The sequence below is a fragment of the Prionailurus viverrinus genome, chromosome B1 (assembly GCF_022837055.1).
Source record: "Prionailurus viverrinus isolate Anna chromosome B1, UM_Priviv_1.0, whole genome shotgun sequence".
NCBI lineage: Eukaryota > Metazoa > Chordata > Mammalia > Carnivora > Felidae > Prionailurus > Prionailurus viverrinus.
Window position 1 is genome coordinate 8,340,308 of NC_062564.1, and position 18,720 is coordinate 8,359,027.

The window sequence follows — 18,720 nt, forward strand, 5'->3', positions numbered from 1 at the left end:
GCTTGGTTTATAGTTTGTGAGCTATTTTGTATTTTTTAAACATTACAAAAGTACTTCCTAAATGTGAATTAACCAAAACCCTGCACTTGTTGGAGATTTTATATACTCAGTGTTCCTTATTTACCTTCTGAAATCTCTTCTTGGGATATAGGTATTTCGCAGGAAATTAACAATCAGTTCCCTCTCCAAGGTTTCCATCCCTGTGAGTCACTTGTTTAGGCCACTAGGGAGAGACATGGAGTCTTTGGACCAGGTCTTCTGGGAGTTTCATGGCAGGGACACAGCAATTCACTGAAGGCATTCATGACACACGCCCTGTCAAGCCTCCACTCGACCAATGAGGAACACTTTAGTGCACGCATAATATACTGTCCTGTGGTCCGTGGAACTCAAGAGACCTAAAATGATGTTTCACCAAGTGAAAAAGAGTCCGTATCACATACAGAATGTCAACTCACGTGCACCATACAGGATATAAAAGATGGTTAAGTATGAAAAGCAAATAAAAATGCATAAAGATTTTCTTCACAGTAAAGAAAAAACTTGATTACATCACCAGCGAAGATGATTTGAAGACTAACAACAAGTTTAACCTCCAACGGGACGCCCACATATAACACACACACATGCGCACACAGGGGCATGTTCATTCACAACCGACCCACCAGTGAGTGACTCTCATACAGGCTTCTGGCTTATCAGGCAAGACTTCTCATTTTACCTCCTTCTTCACACTTTCTTACTGTAAACTCAAGAAAGTAATCACAGGCAATAACCTGCTCTGGAACAGGTTACGTGGTCTCTTTCACCAGCCACCTCTCCGGGTGTTGCCTTACTAGATCATACTTTTAATGGCTTGACTTTGCAGAAACAGAAAGTGAGTCGATATCATGAAACTCCAGGCATTCCAATTACAGGAAGTGTTAGTGGGTCTAATGCTACATTTTTGTGGCATTTAAGCACAGGAAGACATTCTCACGATAATAGTTCTACCACTGTTAAGTGGGAATTTCACAAGTCCTAGAATACACTCTGTTGGGCAATTTAACAGTTTTTTTATTCGCAAGGTTGTTTTCCTTGACTTCTATATTGAATGACAAATTCCGTTTTTTTTTCAATTCCCCCCCCACCCCGAAATTTAAAATTTAAAGGTAGTTTTTTTTTTTTTAAATTAGTCTTCTCAATCTAAAACGTATTGCAAAATAACTGTGAAGGCAATTCATTTTTTGCACATTCAACATATGCCATTCAATCAAGTCAACTCACAGTTGATAGTCACACACCATGGGCACCTCTCCACTTGCCATCGGTTGAAATAAAGCTCTGCATTCTGTACCCAGCCAGGGGTACTGCGCATGTTTGAACGGGGACGTCCCAGAGTATGTGGAATGTAAAAAGTTCTTCAGGACTTCCCAACTCTGTTACGAATACTATCCATCCTCAATGTCAGATCTGAACGTTTTTAGGCGCACATTTTGGAAAAGCAAGTTGAGAAGCGAGCACACCTACGGTCACTCCTTTTTGAAAATCAGAATGTCTCCAAAGTGTCTTGGCAACATTTTCCGGCAAAGGGTTAAACCGCTATTTCATAAACCCAACAAAACAACAATCCACCTTACTGTTCAGGACTTTCAGGACCAGATTTCAGCAACGCAGAGGTTGAAGTTGAAAAGTCATGCCTGATCGTGATCTACGGGAGATCCTGTTGCAGCTCAAGTTTGGCCAACTTCTCCAAGTGACTCTGAAGTCTTGAGCCCTCAAGCCCCGGTGACTAAATCCCTTCCACATTATCCTAAAATCGCCTGGTGCTCCGCCTAGGGGGAACACTCCGGGAAAATGAACCTCGGTTGACCGGTCGTCCTGGCCCCAGTAGCCGAGGGGACTCCCACTAATCTGCTCCGGAGGGAAAAGAGCAGTGCGGACCCGGACGAGCCGCGCTCCCGGGGAGGGTACCAGCCCGCTGGGCGCACCCGCGGGGGACGACTGCTCCCCAGCAGGTTCCGCGATCTCTACCACCACCCCCACCCCATCTCAGCGGCTGCGTCTACCAGGCTTTCTGGCTTTCCTACTTAGTAACAACTTTATGCAAAAACAAAAACAAAAACAAAACTTTTCTCCCAGGAAGCGTGCAGCCTGCTCGGTATAACTTTGGAGGCAACGTTCCGAAGGTGAAGCAGCAACACACGGTCGGCACGGCTTCTGGGTCCGCAGCGCCCCGCGGTCGCCCCCCACCGCCGGCCCGGCCCCGCACCTACCTGGGCCTCGTCCGCGTCGGGCTCCGCGTCGGAGAAGCCGAGTCCCGACTCGAAGGCGGCGGCGGCGGCGGGCGCGTCGCGCGGACCCCGCAGCAGCGCAGCGGCGAGCAGGGAACACGCCAGGGACCAGAAGCCCAGCAAGTGCATGGTGGAAGGACCCGGAGCGCGGCGGCCGGGCCGCGGTGGGGGCGGGGTGGGCGCGTGGCGCCCCCGCGACGCTGCGCTCCCTGCGCGCGGAGCCGCCGGCGACCCCCCGAGGGCGGCCGGAGGCGGCGGCAGCGGTCCGCGGCTGGGCGCTCCCGACGCCTCGCGTCGCGGTGCTGGCCGGGGCCGGGGAGGGGCGCGGGGTCAGGTAGAAGCCTCACAGGAAACCGGACGTCCGAGCTCCCCGCATTCGGAGCCGGCGAGGTGAGGCGAGGGCGAGGGCGAGGGGGGGGGTGGGGGACGGCGCCTCGGTCCGCCTTTCTGTTTTCGCTTTCTGGCTAGAGGGGGGCAAAGCCGACCCCCTCGGCGCCGCTCGGCCCCTGCGGCCCCCCCACCCCCCGGAGCCCGCGGCCCCCTCCTCCCTCCCCTCCCCTTCCCCCGGTGCAGCGAGCGGCGGCCGGGAGGAGGGCGGCGGGGCGCCGCGCGGCCAGGCCGGGGGAGCTCGGCGGCGCGGGCGGCTCCGGAGCGCGGGGCGAGCGGCGGCGGCTGCGGCGGGCGCAGGGGCAGGGCATGGCTGACGCGCCCTCTGCCTGCGCTTATGTGAGAGAAAGCGGCCGAGGGAGGGAGCGTGCCGAGCCCGGCCGCCCTCCCCTCTCACTTTCCCTCGGAAGCGCTCCGCGCGCGCCCCGCGCCTCCGCCCCGGCGCCCCGCGCGTCCCCTCCCCCCGCCCCCCTCCCGGGAGCGCGGCCCGTGGGGCGAGTCCAGCCGCGGCCGGCGGGCCGCGCGGGGCGGAGGGGGAGCGCGACCGAGTCGGCGTGGTGGGGAAGGCAGGCCGACCCTTTGTCCTCGGCGGGCGGCTCCCGGGCTCCTGCCCCTAGCCCACCGGCACGCCTCGCCCTCCGCGCCCCCCCCCCCCCCCGCTCCAGGTTTGCAAAGTGCCCCCGGGGGGCTCCAGAAAGTCCGAGAGAGAGTCGTCACAATGGCGGAGACCCCGCCGGGACCTCGGAGCCTGCCGCCGCCCCCTCGCTCCCCTCCTCTGGGCAACTTTAATGTGCAGCAAGAGCTCAGAGTGCAGGACAGGCTACGAGGGTGAATGCTAATGATCCCCTTGGAATCCCAAACTTGGGGCGGGTGGGGATGGAGGGCCACAGTCTTCGCGGAGAGCAAAGTCACGAGGCGTCAGTTTCTGCAGGGAAGTTGGGTTTAAATGAGAAAGGGAGCGATAAAGAGCCGCGTGTGCTGATCCTATTGTAGGAAGTGACCTCTGCGGAGAAGTCACTGCGTATCCCCATTGGGAAAATCACGTTGTGGCGCTGATTGCCCTGGTGTCTTCCTCCTCGGGGCAGAGCGGACGGGTTGCTGATGACCAAGCTACTGGGTTTCAACAGTGTTCAGAACTGAAGCCCGAGCTACTTTTCAGTACACTGACCCTAAAATCTTAGACGGAGGGCGCGCTGTTATCTGATTCAGTTCTCTGCAAGTTCCGAAACCGCCCTGACCCACTGCATACTTGAAGGCTCAAATAGCTCCAGGGACAGGGAGTCCTCTGTGCCTTTGCAAAACCAACACTGCCGAAAAGCATTTCCTTCCATCTAGCCATTGCTTTCGACTTCTGGACTTTACACAATAAATCTAATCTAACTTCCACATGTGAGTTCTTCGAATATTTTGAAAACATCTGTCATGTTTTCCCTATGCTAGCTTTCCTCCCAGCAAAATATCCTTTTTGTGAAGATGACAGTTCCAAGTTCCCTCATCAACCTTAATCTCATTCTCCATGTTCTTCATATAGTATGCTGCTCAGAACATGACTCAGTACTTAAAGTGTTCCCGTAAGCACGTACAAAGAGTCTTCTCTGTCCACACGTTATACATTTATTGATCCAGCCTCCGGTGGAGTTCATTTGCTGGCAGCCAAATGACTACTGACTCACACTACACTTAAAATCGACTAAATTCGGGGCACCTGGGTGGCTCAGTCGGTTGAGTCTCCGACTTTGGCTCAAGTCATGATCTCACTGTCCGTGAGTTTGAGCCCCGCATCGGGCTCTTGCTGACAGCTCAGAGCCTGGAGCCTTTTTCAGATTCTGTGTCTCCCTCTCTCTGCCCCTCCCCTGCTCATGCTCTGTCTCTCTCTGTCTCAAAAATAAATAAAACATTAAAACAATTTTTTAAATAAACATGAAAAAAATCAACTAAATTCCTCAAGAATTTTTCATGTGCACTGGTGTTAGTCACATGCACATTACCCATTATTTGTGAAGTTGGTTTCCTGTGCCCAAGATCCGAGCTTTGTTATTTATCTCTGTTATGTTGGGAACACTCGAGGAGTCAGCCCAAGATCATGGCATGGTGGCATGTTTTGGGATATTCTTCTTGCTGTCTTTCTACTCCTATTTCATCAGTTTGCTATATTTGTCTTCAGATACTGATGAAGCTGTGGGAAGGGAGGAGGCAAGGTCAGACCGGGAGTAGGATCGGAGTCCTAGCTGGAGCTTTCTCTTGACCATTCTCTCTGAGAGCCTTTCTCCGCTTCGCACTTGAAATACCAATCAGAGGTTTCGAAAACATGCTTGAGTGTACCCTGGAGAGTTTCTGGTTTAATTGGTTTGGAGTAGGATGTGGACTTAGGACCCTGATGGGCCACCACATTGAGACTCTTGGGCATTTAGGACACTCCTAGGGCAGGGCATAGTGTGGAGACTGCAAATCAACGATGAAAACATATTTTAAAAATGTATCATATTAACGGTATGATCTGTTTTGTATGAAATACAGCAGGAAGCACATACAGACTTTTTCCTCTCAAAAATGTTATCTTCTTACCCCTGTTATTATTTCAAGCTGGCAAAAAGTATACTTGAAAGAAAGACCAGTCTTAGAAGACCAGCGTGCATTAGGTGTTGAAGAGTGCCTTGAAGGTCGAAGGGGACAATGGCTGTTTTACCTTTTCCTGCTGCATTTGGCTCTTGCTTTCTGTGGTGAGCTGTAAATTTACCATAATTTCCTTTCAACTTTTTTTCTTTGAGAAGTTATTAAATTTTTTTTTGTCATTGGAAGAAGACACATGAAGTTTTTGTTAGTAGTTTTTAATTTTATTATACTTAGTTGTACTATAGATGATGTTGACCTTAGAGCTGCATTGAGGTTTTCTTTGTGACTTTGTACATGGTTGATTTGGGGAACTAATTCTCTGTGCCCCCTTCTTGCTGGGTATTAAGTTTGAGCTTATTGTAATATTCTGTTCTTGAGAGTGAATTTTAAAATGAAATGTGTTGGGGGGGGGCTGCCTGTGTGGCTCATTTGAGCATCTGACTCTTGGTTTCAGCTCAGGTCATGATCTGACAGTTTGTGGGATTGAGCCCCCATGGGGCCTTCTCTCTCTCCCTCTCTCTCTTCCTCTCTCTCTCTCCTTCCCACCGCTCCTGTCCCTCGCTCGTGCTCTCACTCTTTCTAAAGTAAATAAAAATAAAAATAAAATGAGTGAAATGTGGGGCGCTGGGTGGCTCAGTTCATTGAGTTTCCAACTTTAGATTTTGGCTTAGGTCATGACCCCAAGGTCATGAGATTGAGCCCCGTGTTGAGCCCCATATTAGAGCCTGCTTAAGATTCTTTCTCTCTCTTCCTCTGCCCTACTCCCTTGCTCTCTCTCTCAAACACATAAAATGAATAAATAAATAAAATGAAATGCTCATAATGTGTTTTTTAATCAAATTGTTTTCTTTTACTGGTGTATGTCCATTTTTGTAATATCTGATGTTTTCATTTGAAATTCTGCTTTTACTGGTATTAAAATCAGAGTCTTTGAGAATTGAGGCCATCTGTAAACCTGACTTGGAGACAACGATAAACACACTTATGTCAACGCCACTTAGTTATTCCTTCTAGGAGACTTTAGCCTAGGAAAGAGAAGATTGCAAACTAGCGATTAAATCCACAGTTTGCTGCAGTAAATGCCGACCAATCAGTGTATCGAAGACAGTAACCTCACTCTGGCAACAGCCTTCTTGTCAGTAACAGCTTCCTTATCAAGACCCTCCCCTTCATGTGTCAACCAGTCTTGAACGGTGACATCACAGACTGCCCAATCCTACACCATCTTAACCTACTGAGTGCAGACCCCAAAGTCCTACAGTTTTTCTGCTTCTGACTGACCTCTCCTGGGACACTGCTAAAACTGTCACAATGGTGCTGTCCCTTAATGCAGTAAGTTCTAAATGTGACTTTTATTTAAAAAAATTTTTTTTAATGTTTATTTTTGAGAGAGAGAGAAAGAGTGGGGGAGGGGCAAAGAGAGAGGGAGACACAGCCTCCGAAGCAGTCTCCAGGCTCTGGGCTGTCAGCACAGAGCCTGACGCGGGGCTCGAACCCATGAACCGCGAGACTGTGATCTGAGCCGAAGCTGGACACTTTAACGGACTGAGCCACCCAGGTGACCGAGACATTTGTTTATTGAAGGGTTATCCGGTGATACTTTGGTGAGCTAAACACCCTGAAGTCCCACCGAGACCCTATTTAAAGTCCCCTTTGTGCTGAAGCCCAAGTCCCTTAATTCAGAATTGGGGAGCCCCCCTGAGGCCTGCAATGAGGTAAGTGTCCCCATTAGGTCTCAGTTCCAGTCTTCATCAAGCTCTGAAGTGCTAAGTGTATTTTGTCCTGTGAGGTTGCCTTTCAGGGACTCTTTGATGATTTGATCCTATCTGTAGACATATATCCCTGGCAGAAAGCTGTCTCAGTACTAACAACGTCGGTTTGGGTCACTGTGCTTTTCATGGTCTTCTGTTGCTCTTGGATGGGTGGGAGTTCATGTCTAAACCTCGTGTCTTCCAAGATCTGTCAGGTCTGCCAGGGGAGACCACCAGGCCAATAGGTTGGGGAGCCCAGGACATAGGTGAACAAGCCACTGAGCTGACGGACCATTGCCAGACTGTCACACGTTTGTCTCAGACTAAACCCAGGTGTGTGTCTCCTGAAGGCCTCTTGCGTGTATTTATACCGTAACGAATACACGTGAGTTGTGTCCGAAATGGCACAGTTTTACCAACAGTAGTCTAACTTTAGTGGCCATTTGGGGAAACCTTTCATTGGAACAAAATTGTTCATTTGAGAAGTGGTTTTTTTTTGTTTGTTTGTTTGTTTTTAGAATGGAAAGGGACTAAAAATGCAAACATTCAATGACCTGTATGTTTTATTATTATTATTATTATTATTATTATTATTATTGGTATGAGAAAGCTTACAAGAGAAATTCAGATTCCACGATTGCCTCTCTAAATATTCTGTGAAGGAGACAAATGAAAAATGTGAAAGACTGTCTTTCTGATCTGCCCAAACCATAACTTGAACCTAAAAGTTCTGATCTAACCCTCCCTCTTCTTCTATCCTGTGGTCCTCCCTTATCCCCTACCTCCAACACTCTTTCTGACCAGCTCTCCTTTCCTGCTGGCCAGCCAACCACTCTGAAAGCTGAATTGGCTCTTAAAGTTATCCAGGTCAGAAAAAGCCCCTTAGAGTGGAACTTGAGCCCCGATTGTGGTCTGAAAGTGATTTTCAAAGGCTTTCCAAAGCCTATGCAGGGTAGGCGGAGATTTACAGCAATTTGCTGTGGTTCTAAGGGCATTTAATTGAGAGTTCCCAGATCTACATCAGTTGATTTATATGTTATTAGGAACCTCATATGTGATAAAATTCAATGGAAAAGGTACTGTGAATATTCTGATTGTGGCTTTAAAGATGTCAAATTCTATAATAAAACCAGAGGAATTTAGAAACACCATAAATATTAGAAATTTTGGAGACCATGGTCACAGACAAATAGAAAGATGAATATACTGGAGACCTTAACACCTTTGGAAAACATTCAGGTGTAGATCTTGGAGCAGCTATGACCACAGCTCTTTTCTCGCTGAATGGCCTTAAGTCAGAAATCAGGGATTTCATACGCAAGCAAAAGCTGGAATGGAAAACAGTCCTGTTGCTGGACCTCTAAACTCTCGCCAAGTGAAACTGAAGGGAAAAAAGGAAAGGGAAAATCAATGAAGCTGCCACAAATGACTGTCAAGGGCTCAATATCTCATTTCCTCTTAAAGTCCCCAAGAGCCTGACTGAGGAATATTTTTTGTGACACAATACCTGTTTAAAAACCAGATTAAATACCAGATTAAATACCAGATTAAAAAAAAAACACTTGGGGAAGATAATCTCTGTCACCTTGGCTGCTTGGCATCACCAGAAGAAGTCTTCAGTTGGAAACTTGGCAAACATTTAAGAAGAAATCACCTGCTTCAAGGGTGACAAATTGACGAATACTTTGTCAGCATTGGTGAGAAAATTTTATTAAGGTTGCTGAGCTTGTCTCTGGTTGCATGTCTCATCTGCACCAGATTAATTCTGGTGAAGCTGTACAGATGGAATGTAGACAAGAACCGTAATTTTCGGGTGCCCTAGAACACTTACAAATGGGTCCAAACGCCACTTGCAATGGAGTTTGAATATCCTAGTCAATATTTGCTAATTTTCAAGGTGGAATGAAACTTTTGTTTGCTGGAAAGGTATAGTTCTAGTCATAGCAAAAAAGTTGCTTGACCTTGTGTTTTCAATCTGGGGAATTTCCAAACTATTTCTCTGGTAATGGAGGTACTCAGTGTACTGGGATGGTTACTAAAGAACTTTGCAAAGCTTCGATGTTTACTCCGAAATTTTATTGTCCCTATTACTCACAGTGATCATGAAGAATAGAGAAGGTGAGTGGTGTTTTTAAACTCAAATGAACACTCGTTGCTTCTTAGGCCTCCCTTTCAGGGTGCTCACTTCGACCCCAATTCTGGCTCTACTTTGCTTTGGGCAGAGACTAAAAGAGACTCAGGCAATCTAACCAGGCTTAGTACTAACAGGGACGAGTAGCATTTCCTTCGTGTTCTCCCACGTGGCCTCTCCACGACCTAAAAAACTCAGACTTTGTCAGCTGGAAAAGACACCATAAAAAAATGCTGGGCTAATTTCTGATCACTAGAACGGCGGTTACACTTGAGAAAGAAAATACTTAGATTCATGTATCCAGCTGAAAAGGCAAGGTTTATCCCACTGACAGCAGGATTGAGACATTTTAAAATTAGGAATTCTTAAGAATTGTTTTAGAAGCAGTTGGTCTTTGGGTGGAGAGAACTTCCACTTCAGAGCCTTGTGCCAAGACTACAGGACGGCCACTGCAGGCCAGCTTCCAGAAGAGGCCTACGGAACTAGACTTGGAAGACTGGAACCATGCTCAGATCCATAAGCTTTTGTTCTTTTCCCTCTTGGCAAGTTTCCTCCACGATTACAGGCTTAGGGGACTGGGTAGGTAACCAACGATTGTTATTTCTTAACCAGTGAAAAGTCAAGGTCTCTAACTTTCATGTTGCTTTCTCTGTCTTTAGTCATTTCTTGCTCTGACTCAAATACTGGGAGAAATGTTTGCAGGATTTGTCCAAAAAAAACAGCAGAGCTCTGTGTTTTGCACACATTTGCATACGGGTGCCAACCGGCTAGTGCCAGTCCTTTGTTATGAAATATTTGGTTTCATCCACAATTGGACTCAACCACAGACTGGCTTTTTCTGCGGATGAGAACACAACAGGACAGGTAACCAGAATGCAAACTCCTTAGAAAGAAAGGTTTCTGCTTCCACTGAAACCACACTCAAGGACCATTTCTTAGAGATAACGTCTGTAAACAAGCTTTCATGGAGGAAAGACTCAGAAAGGGAACAAGGAACAGATGGTTTGTATTTAAGATCTGTCTCACATTTACGGACCTTACAAAGGAGGCTTAGTATGGAGATACTCTTGATTGCCTATCAGACCTACCCTGAGTGACCTCTGGTGAACCTTTCTTCACCACATGGGGTTCATGTGAATACTAAATTCGTTAATTTATGTAAAGAACTTAAAATAATACGTGGCATTTAACGTTCTCAATAAATTTTGGATAAAGCATGACTAATAATTATTAATAATTGTATGCTGTTAATAATATATTGACATATTAATCTTCATTTCTTCCTTACATGTATTATATTTTTTCCATTTTTTCACCCTTGTAATTAAATGATTGTCCCAATGGATATAAAATTCTCACATTGACTGTTTTTTCTTAAGCATTTAAAAAAATGTTATTTTATTGTATTTCTCCGTGAAATATTGCTACCAAGAAATCTGAAAACAAGAATAGTTTACGGCCATATAAGGTCTATTATGTGTTTGCTGTATTTTTATGGGTTTTACATATTGTAATGTATTTAGTAGTCGCCACAATCTTATGACATGGAAATTACTGTGATCTGTATTGTGTAAATGAGGAAACTGAGCTGCAGAGAAGTTAAATATCCTGTTTAATGTTAAAGCTAGTGCTAGTGTTTGACAGATCCTGGATTCAAAGCAGGTGGCTCCAGACCAGGAGATTAAGCACTGCCCCCTATTTACTGTCACTTGACGAGTACTGCTGTGGTGCTTTTCCTTCTTAGATGATCTGCCATTTCTTCTCAGGAAATTTAGAATGGTCCATTTGTCTTTGCTGTTATTAAATTTCCCTGTAAGTGTCCATAGTGGTTTATTTGTAACTTCTTTGGCATGCTTTGGGTTTTCTTGATCTGAGTTCATGTTTGTATGTATGTGGGGGTGATTTTTGCTGAATAATGGGTCATATGTCTTCAAATAATTTATACAAGCTGTTTTTCCCCTTGTTTTTCTAGAACATGTTGTACACAGATGTTGACATTCTACCTTTATTTTCATTTGTGTTAACTTTTCTTGTTATTCATTCCATCTATTCATCCTTTCCTAATGCGTCTTAGAATTTTTCTACCTGATTTTGAACTTGCCCCCCATTGTTGATACCAATGATTCCTTTCTCGTTATGTGTATGTATATATACACACATGTAATTGTCCAGCTATGGTACCCGTGTACATAGTTCACTTTTGTGACACTTTCCTGTGATTCTTAAAGATTATTGAAATTCCACCACCCACCAATTGTGATTGCACATCCAACCCTCACGCTTGTCAAAGAATTTTGGAAAGCTAGTTGCTAAGTATGATTTATCAGTGGGAAAATAATGATTGACTTTTTAAAACTATTGTTTACAAACTAGAGTGATATGATCATTATAATTAACAGATTACTTGTGAAACATCTCAGTTGATTAGAGCAATTGGTCGTCATGCTGTCATTTTTAAATAGCCACATGCTTACAGAATTGATTCCAAAGTGCTTACTGTGGGATGCATTTTTTTTCACAATATCATGACAGCCCCACATTTCTAGCTTAATTTCCTGTTTCTTTTCTGTTGTGGGTCCTATTTGCCAACCATACTAGACGGATTTTCATTTCTCAGTCACACCAGAGAAACTGTCTCACCAAAGCACATTTTTCCTCTTATTTCCATAAGAGGAGCAATGTTTTCCAGTCTTAACGCTCACTGAAATGTTTTTATTTTTATTTGTTTCTTTCTTCATCGTCATGGTCATGGTCAAACATTCCTATCTAAGCCATCAGAATGAATTCTTTCTTTCCTCTTTTGTGTGTCGTTATTTTTGTAAATTTCATGATCTAAATGTGTGTTTATCTCATACATTTTACTTAGTGAGGGTATTTTCTTAGTGATGAGCACGGTGCCTGGAATATTATAAATACTTAGTATATGCTTGAACAATAAGTGAGCCTCGTGTTACCTTGGGTAATCAAAGCGCAGATGCTTCTTCTTCTCCTGCTCATTCTCCTTCTTCCCTTCTCTACCTCCTTCCCATTCTTCCTTTCTAACCTCCTCCAAATCACAACCTGATAAAAATTGTATCTGCTGCTGCCTTGGCCCTCACGTTTAATGCTAACCAGCTTCTATGTAGAGACTGAATCTCATTCATCAGTGTCTTTTTGTATCATCTAGCACAAGAGTTTATTGAATTTAAGTAAGTGAGCAAGGAATTTGAGACAGAAACTTATCTATTCATGTATTATTTTAACTGCCTTATAAAGATATAACTGACATACAATAAACTGCACATATCTAAAACATGGAATTTGATAAATTTTGGCCTATGTGCACATCCATGCAACAATCACCATGATCAATGTCGTGAACATACCTATCACCCTTGTAGGTTTCCTCATGTCACCTCCTTCTGTTCCCCCATCTCCAGGCAACTATTGAACTGTTTCCTGTTATATATATATATTAGTTTGAATTTTCTGGAATTTTATATAACTGAAGCCATATAGTATGTACACTTCTAGGTCTGACCACTTTTATCCAGCATAATAATTTTTTTTTTAATTTTTTTTTCAACGTTTATTTATTTTTGGGACAGAGAGAGACAGAGCATGAACGGGGGAGGGGCAGAGAGAGAGGGAGACACAAAATCGGAAACAGGCTCCAGGCTCTGAGCCATCAGCCCAGAGCCTGACGCGGGGCTCGAACTCACAGACCGTGAGATTGTGACCTGGCTGAAGTCGGACGCTTAACCGACTGCACCACCCAGGCGCCCCATATCCAGCATAATAATTTTTAAATTCATCCATGTTGTTGAGTACATGAAAAGTTTATTCCTTTTTCTTTTTCTCTTTCTTTCTTTCTTCTTCTTCTTTTTTTTTTCTTTTTTTGCCGATTAGTATTCCATTGTACAGATGTACCATAAGTGTTTATCCATTCGCCTCTTGATGAATTTGTGTTGTTCCAGTTTTTGGCTATTACAAACAAAGTTTTTATGAACATTCTTGTCAAGATCTTGATGTGACAAGGGACAAAAACTTGCATGAGCTTTCTTTCTCAGCTGCTTGATATGATGAATTAAACTGATTGATTTTCAAATATTAAATCAACCTGTTTTGTGCTGGAATAATTCCAAGTGTTTGCATACAGTTGGTATTATTTGTTTTCTTAATTTTTATTTGTGTTAGTTTCAGGTGCACAACATACATGTGGAATTTAAGAAGCAAAACAAATGAGTAAAAGTATTGTTTCTTTTTTAAAGATTTGATAGAATTCACGGTTGATACCATCTGGACCTTGAATCTTGTTTGTGGTAAGACTTTTTAACTGTAAATTCCATTTATGTAACATATGTCTCCTTAGTTTATTGACTTATTCTTTAATGAGCATGGGTAGTGGAACCTTTCGTGGATTTCTTTCATTTTAAGTTGTTGCATTTATTGACATAAAATGTTCACATTTCCTTATTCCTTTGAGTATGTGTAGAGTCTGTCCTGATGTTACCTCTCTTGTTCCTGATATCAGTGGTTGTGTCTTCCCCCTCTCTGTTTCCCTTTCTTTTGTGATCAGTCTGGGTACAGGCTAATCAATTTCATTGATGTCTTGAAGAAGCAACTTTTTATTTCATTGATTTTTCTAAAATTTTTGTTTTCTATTTCATTGATTCTGCTCTTCATTATTTTCTTATGTGTGGGTTGGGTTTATTGTATTTTTTTAAGTTCCTAAGATAAAATATGTCATTGATTTCAGACATTTTGTCTTTTATAATATAGCTTTAGTGCTATAAGTTTCTAAGTGCATACTTCTTTAGCAGCATACCACAAATTTAGGTACGTGTACTTTATTTTTATTCAGGGAAAAGCACTTTCTAGTTTGCTTTTTGGTTTCTTCTTTGACTCATAGGTTATTTATAATTGTGTCATGTAAGTTTCAAATACAGGTACTCCAGAAATTTTTCTGTTATCCCTAATTTATACTGTGAAAACAGAAAGTAGTTTGTATGGCTTGATTTTTTAAAATTTATTAAGCTTTGTTTTCTTGTGTGGAATATGCTCTAAGTTGCTAAATGTTCCATGTGCCCTTGAAAATAATGTATATTCTTCTGTGGCAGGGTGAATTTTCTATGAATGTCAATTAGGTCAAACTGATTGACAGTGTTGTTCAGTTTCCTATGTCCCTTCTGACTTTCTGTCTACCCGTTCTGAGTTATCACAAGAGGGACAAGGGTGCCTCCATCTGGGTTTGTCCATCTCTCCTTACACTTATATTAGTTTTTGTTCCATGCATCGTTAATCTCTGTTATGTGTGCCATGTATATTGTCTAAGAAATAAGACCCCTTTGAGAACAAAACAGGTTCTAGCAACAATTACACTGTAACAATGGATGTAAACCTATATTTTCCTGGAAAGACTGGCATGTATATCAGTCTACTTAAAAAATGGAAGATATATGTGCAAACATGCATACATTTTCTTATGAAATATGGGCCTATAGGGGAGAAGAATAGGGCTGATGTGGTGGCAGTACATTCATCAGGGCCATGGAGTCAGTCAGTCTTTCTGCTTTGCTATTCATCTCAAGGCTTCTATCTCAAGGTCGTCCAATTGCTTACAAGACAGGTGCTGGACCTGCAACTTCCACGTCCACAGTTCCTGATTCCTCCTGTTCCTCCTGTTCACTTGCAGTCATTAAGTTCTGCATATTTTATCTCCCTGGGCTGGTGCATTGAACGGGGAAGATTCATCGTGTATAATTAGAAAAGAACCCAAGTTTTTCATGACGACATTCTTAAACTGACTCCTGCCAGTTGCATGAAAATTAAGTCGGGCCCAATAAGTTTTCTGATCTTTTTAAGTAACAAAAAGCCTTCCAGCTTCTTCTAGACGTAGAAGCAGTCTGCATGCTGTAATTCATTACTCCAATTCAGAGAATTTCTGTCTTTATTAGAAATTGCAGCCCTCCCTCCTGGTCTTGTTACACAGTCTTACTGCCAATAGAGAGAAAGAGGTGAGTGCAGTTGCTTTCCGTGGCTGGTCCCCTGCCGCCTTCTTGCAAGCTGCAGTTCTGATGCTTCTGAGTATAAGGGAAGGGAAAGAAGATAAGGAGATAAAAGGAGGAAACGTATTTCTCGATTTGTGCCCTGATGGTCTACCTTCACTATTCTCTGAGCTTGGAGAACGTTAAGAGTTAACTTTCTTTGGCTGTTGTGGATCTATTTTTCCCTCGATGTTCTTAGCTTTATTCCATAGTCACAAAACAAAACTAGAAAATAGTTCAAGCCTCCATCAAAAGTAGAAATGATAGATAAATTATAGGTCTCCAGGAAACGGAGTTCTATGTAGCAGTTAAAATGGATGGATTACAAATATGTACATCAATATGCACAAATCTTGCAAACATAATATTGAGTGAGAAAAGCAACTCACAAGAGAATAATAATTTTTTATAAACTTCAGAAATGTGAGTGTACAAATTATATTTTGGGGGTACAGTATATACATGGCAATTGTTTATTGAGGCATAATTGACATACAATATTCTAGCTCAAGGGTACATCTTAGTGATTGGATATTTTTATGCGTTCTAGAATGGTCCCTGTGATAAGCGTAGTTACCATCTGTCACCATACAAAGACATTACAATATTACTGACTATATTCCCTATGCTGTACATTAAAAAGAGAGAATTCTCTTTGGCTATTGTGGTTCTTTTGAAACTCCTTTATCAGTGGGGGTATTATACCTGTAGTTTCTTTTGAACCGCATGGATTCATTACTTTCCGGCAGATGGCTTATGACTTCTCAGCCAGATCTCATAATGCCGATTTGGGCTTCATGAGGATATAGTGACATCATCAGCCTTCTACTTTTAAATTAATATCCTTGCTACAGTGCTAAAAATGGAATGGGAGTCTTTATGAACAGATAAGAGGGTACAGGGTACAATTATGACAGCTCAGTCAAGAGAAGGCCGGAAGTCGAACTAGGATAGTAGCAGCGGAACCAGAAATAGGTGGATGAATTCACAAGAGCTTTACTGATTCAAAAGAGTTTCTGTTTTAGTGAGCATTAGAATGAACCAGAGGAAAGTGTGAGGGCTGGATCTCAGGTTTTGGTTCTCACCATTGGGTTGATGATGTATCCTTCAGCAAGATAGGAAAGCTGAATAGGACCAGGTGTAAGGAGTGTGAGGGGGGGCCTATAAATTAGAAAGCGAGGCGACTGGGTTGTCAGATCAAGAGAGGAGAGTATGTTGACACAGAGGTGTCCACGAGCAGCGTCAGTCCTGCCAAGAAAGAAAGTAAGACGGGGCGCCTGGGTGACTCAGTCGGTTAAGTGTCCGACTCTTGATTTCCATTCCAGTCCTCCTCACAGTTCAGGGGATCAAGCCCCGTGTTGGGCTCTATGCTGACAGCGTGGACCCTGGCTGGGAGTCTCTGTCTCTTCTCTCCTCTCCCCTGCTTGCTCTTGCTCTCTCTCTCTCTCTCTTTCAAAATAAATAAATAAACTTAAAAAAAAAAAAAGTAAGATGAGTTCTGAGGAACACTCACTGGACCCTCCGCTGGCCTGACTAAAATATGTTGGTGACCTGTTGGAAGCATAGGTCATATTGCACCGTCGGTTGAGGAGAGAGGGGGAAACCAGGCAACAGGGACAAGTGTAGAAAAATGCTTCTGGATGATGTGGATGGCCCAGAGAAGAGAGAGTTCACAGGTAGCTAGATGGAGATGTGTATAGAGGGAAAGTGAGAGGGCCGGTCAGAATGGGAGGGTGGGGAGACCAGATTGGAGTTGGCTGAAATGGAAAACACATTTGAGATGAAATGTAAATTTTATTCACCTGGTTGCAGTGACCACCCACCGACAGGCTTTACACAGAAACACTTGACGCCATGAGAAGAGCGTTGGGGAGAATGAATTATTACCATTATTCAGCTAGGGTAAAGATGTGTTGAGAGGTAGACAGAATGAGATTGAGATAGAGAAACAGGATAATAAATTTTTCCAGCAACGTAGGTGACCGATGACAAGGAATTACATTCTGTAGTTTTGAAGTTAAAAAACAATAGGCTTGTGACTGTAACAGGAAGTGAAGACACTTTTATTTGCTGAACAGCTCCTGTGTGAAAGGCAGGGAAATAGAGTTTTCACAAGTATTATCTCATTTTATCCTAGCAATCCAGTGAGGAAACTGGGTGAGAAATGGTAATTTGCCTGAGTTTACTCTGTTCTTCAAAACTTCAATGACGGTCTTCAAAATATTTTGCATTATTCTAATCATCTCATTGTATGGGGTACAGTGAGGACAGAAGAACCAGATGAAAAAATAGGGAAGTAGGGAAAATAAGTTAAATTTTGGATCTGCTGAGAATTGAGGATAAGAGGGCGAGCAGTACTTTTGGTTCCTGCCCAAGTTTGTTTGTTTCAACAATAAACTAAGGTATTAGACACGCAACTCGTTGATCTTTTAGATGGCATTTCTTGAATCCAGTCCAAAGGTTTTATTACCCAAAGTGACTGGTGGAAATTTTTTCTTTGCTTCTCCCCTTCAGCTTTCCTCTCTCCCTCCTTCTCTTCCTCTTCCCTCCTCCCTTGCTTCCTCCTTTTCTCCTCTCCCCTCTTGTATGACTCACCATTTCTTATCTGTAGTAGGACCATCCATCTGGACAGACCTCCATCTGTCCACCCGTAATTTATTTTCTCACTTTTTTTTTCTAATGGAATTTATGTCACTTGATAACTTAGAAACAGAAGGTAAATTAAAGTCAGTTAATAAGAAAATAAACTTAGGGAAGTAAGATGAAAAAAATGACTAAGCAGGTGACAATAAAAATTGTGCGAAATAAATATCAGGACCGAGTGAATGACTTTATCAACGGTCAGTATTGGTAACCCATCAAGTGGTTCCTTGTGTTGAACTACAGCCTCCAGTTTGTTACTGATACATGTACCTATCCATTCTCTAGCAGTTTATTTTTGAGGTTTTAGTTGTAAAGAAAACAATGAGGTGTAGATAGGAATGTCATTATAACAAAATGGCATACATACAGATATATACTTGTTTTAAATTAGAATGACTTCACCCATACTTAGTATGTTTTAGGATACAGATAAACTGCCAAAGAAATAACAGGAAATGCTTCTTTCCTGAAAGAACACTATAAAAAAACTATAGATAAACATCACTTGCCATTTGTGTTTGAACTGGTCTTTGAGAGTTGACAACATACATGAATAATTATAGTTTCTCTTATGTTTTCCATTGTTATCTGTTTATTAAAATACTACTTATTTTGAGAGAAATCCACAGACTGCTGTGTTTAAAAATGATAGTCATATCTAAGAAGGCATTACTAATTCTGGATGTCTGTTAATTAGTTATGACAAAAATTGTACTGATAAATAAAAATTCCTTTCAAGTTATTGATTGGCAGAAAAATATAGCATGAATTTTATAATTTTGAAATAATTTTCCCAGCTTTTGCCTTCTCACTCCTTTTCTCTATATAATCTGAGCTCCTAAATTCATTTATTTTTTAATTTTAAAAAATTAAATTTTTTTGAGTACAGTTGACAC

At 42.7% G+C, this 18,720-nt stretch overlaps 1 protein-coding gene across 1 annotated transcript in view; it reads right to left on the reverse strand.

The window, feature by feature from the left end:
* The window catches only part of VEGFC (vascular endothelial growth factor C), a 109,816-nt gene extending 106,976 nt beyond the window's left edge, over positions 1-2,840 (reverse strand). Inside the window, exon 1 of the mRNA XM_047856595.1 lies at positions 2,256-2,840. Coding sequence (XP_047712551.1) covers positions 2,256-2,402 — 147 coding nt within the window. The 5' untranslated portion in view covers positions 2,403-2,840. The remainder of the gene's footprint in view (positions 1-2,255) is intronic.
* Positions 2,841-18,720: the final 15,880 nt, after the last annotated feature.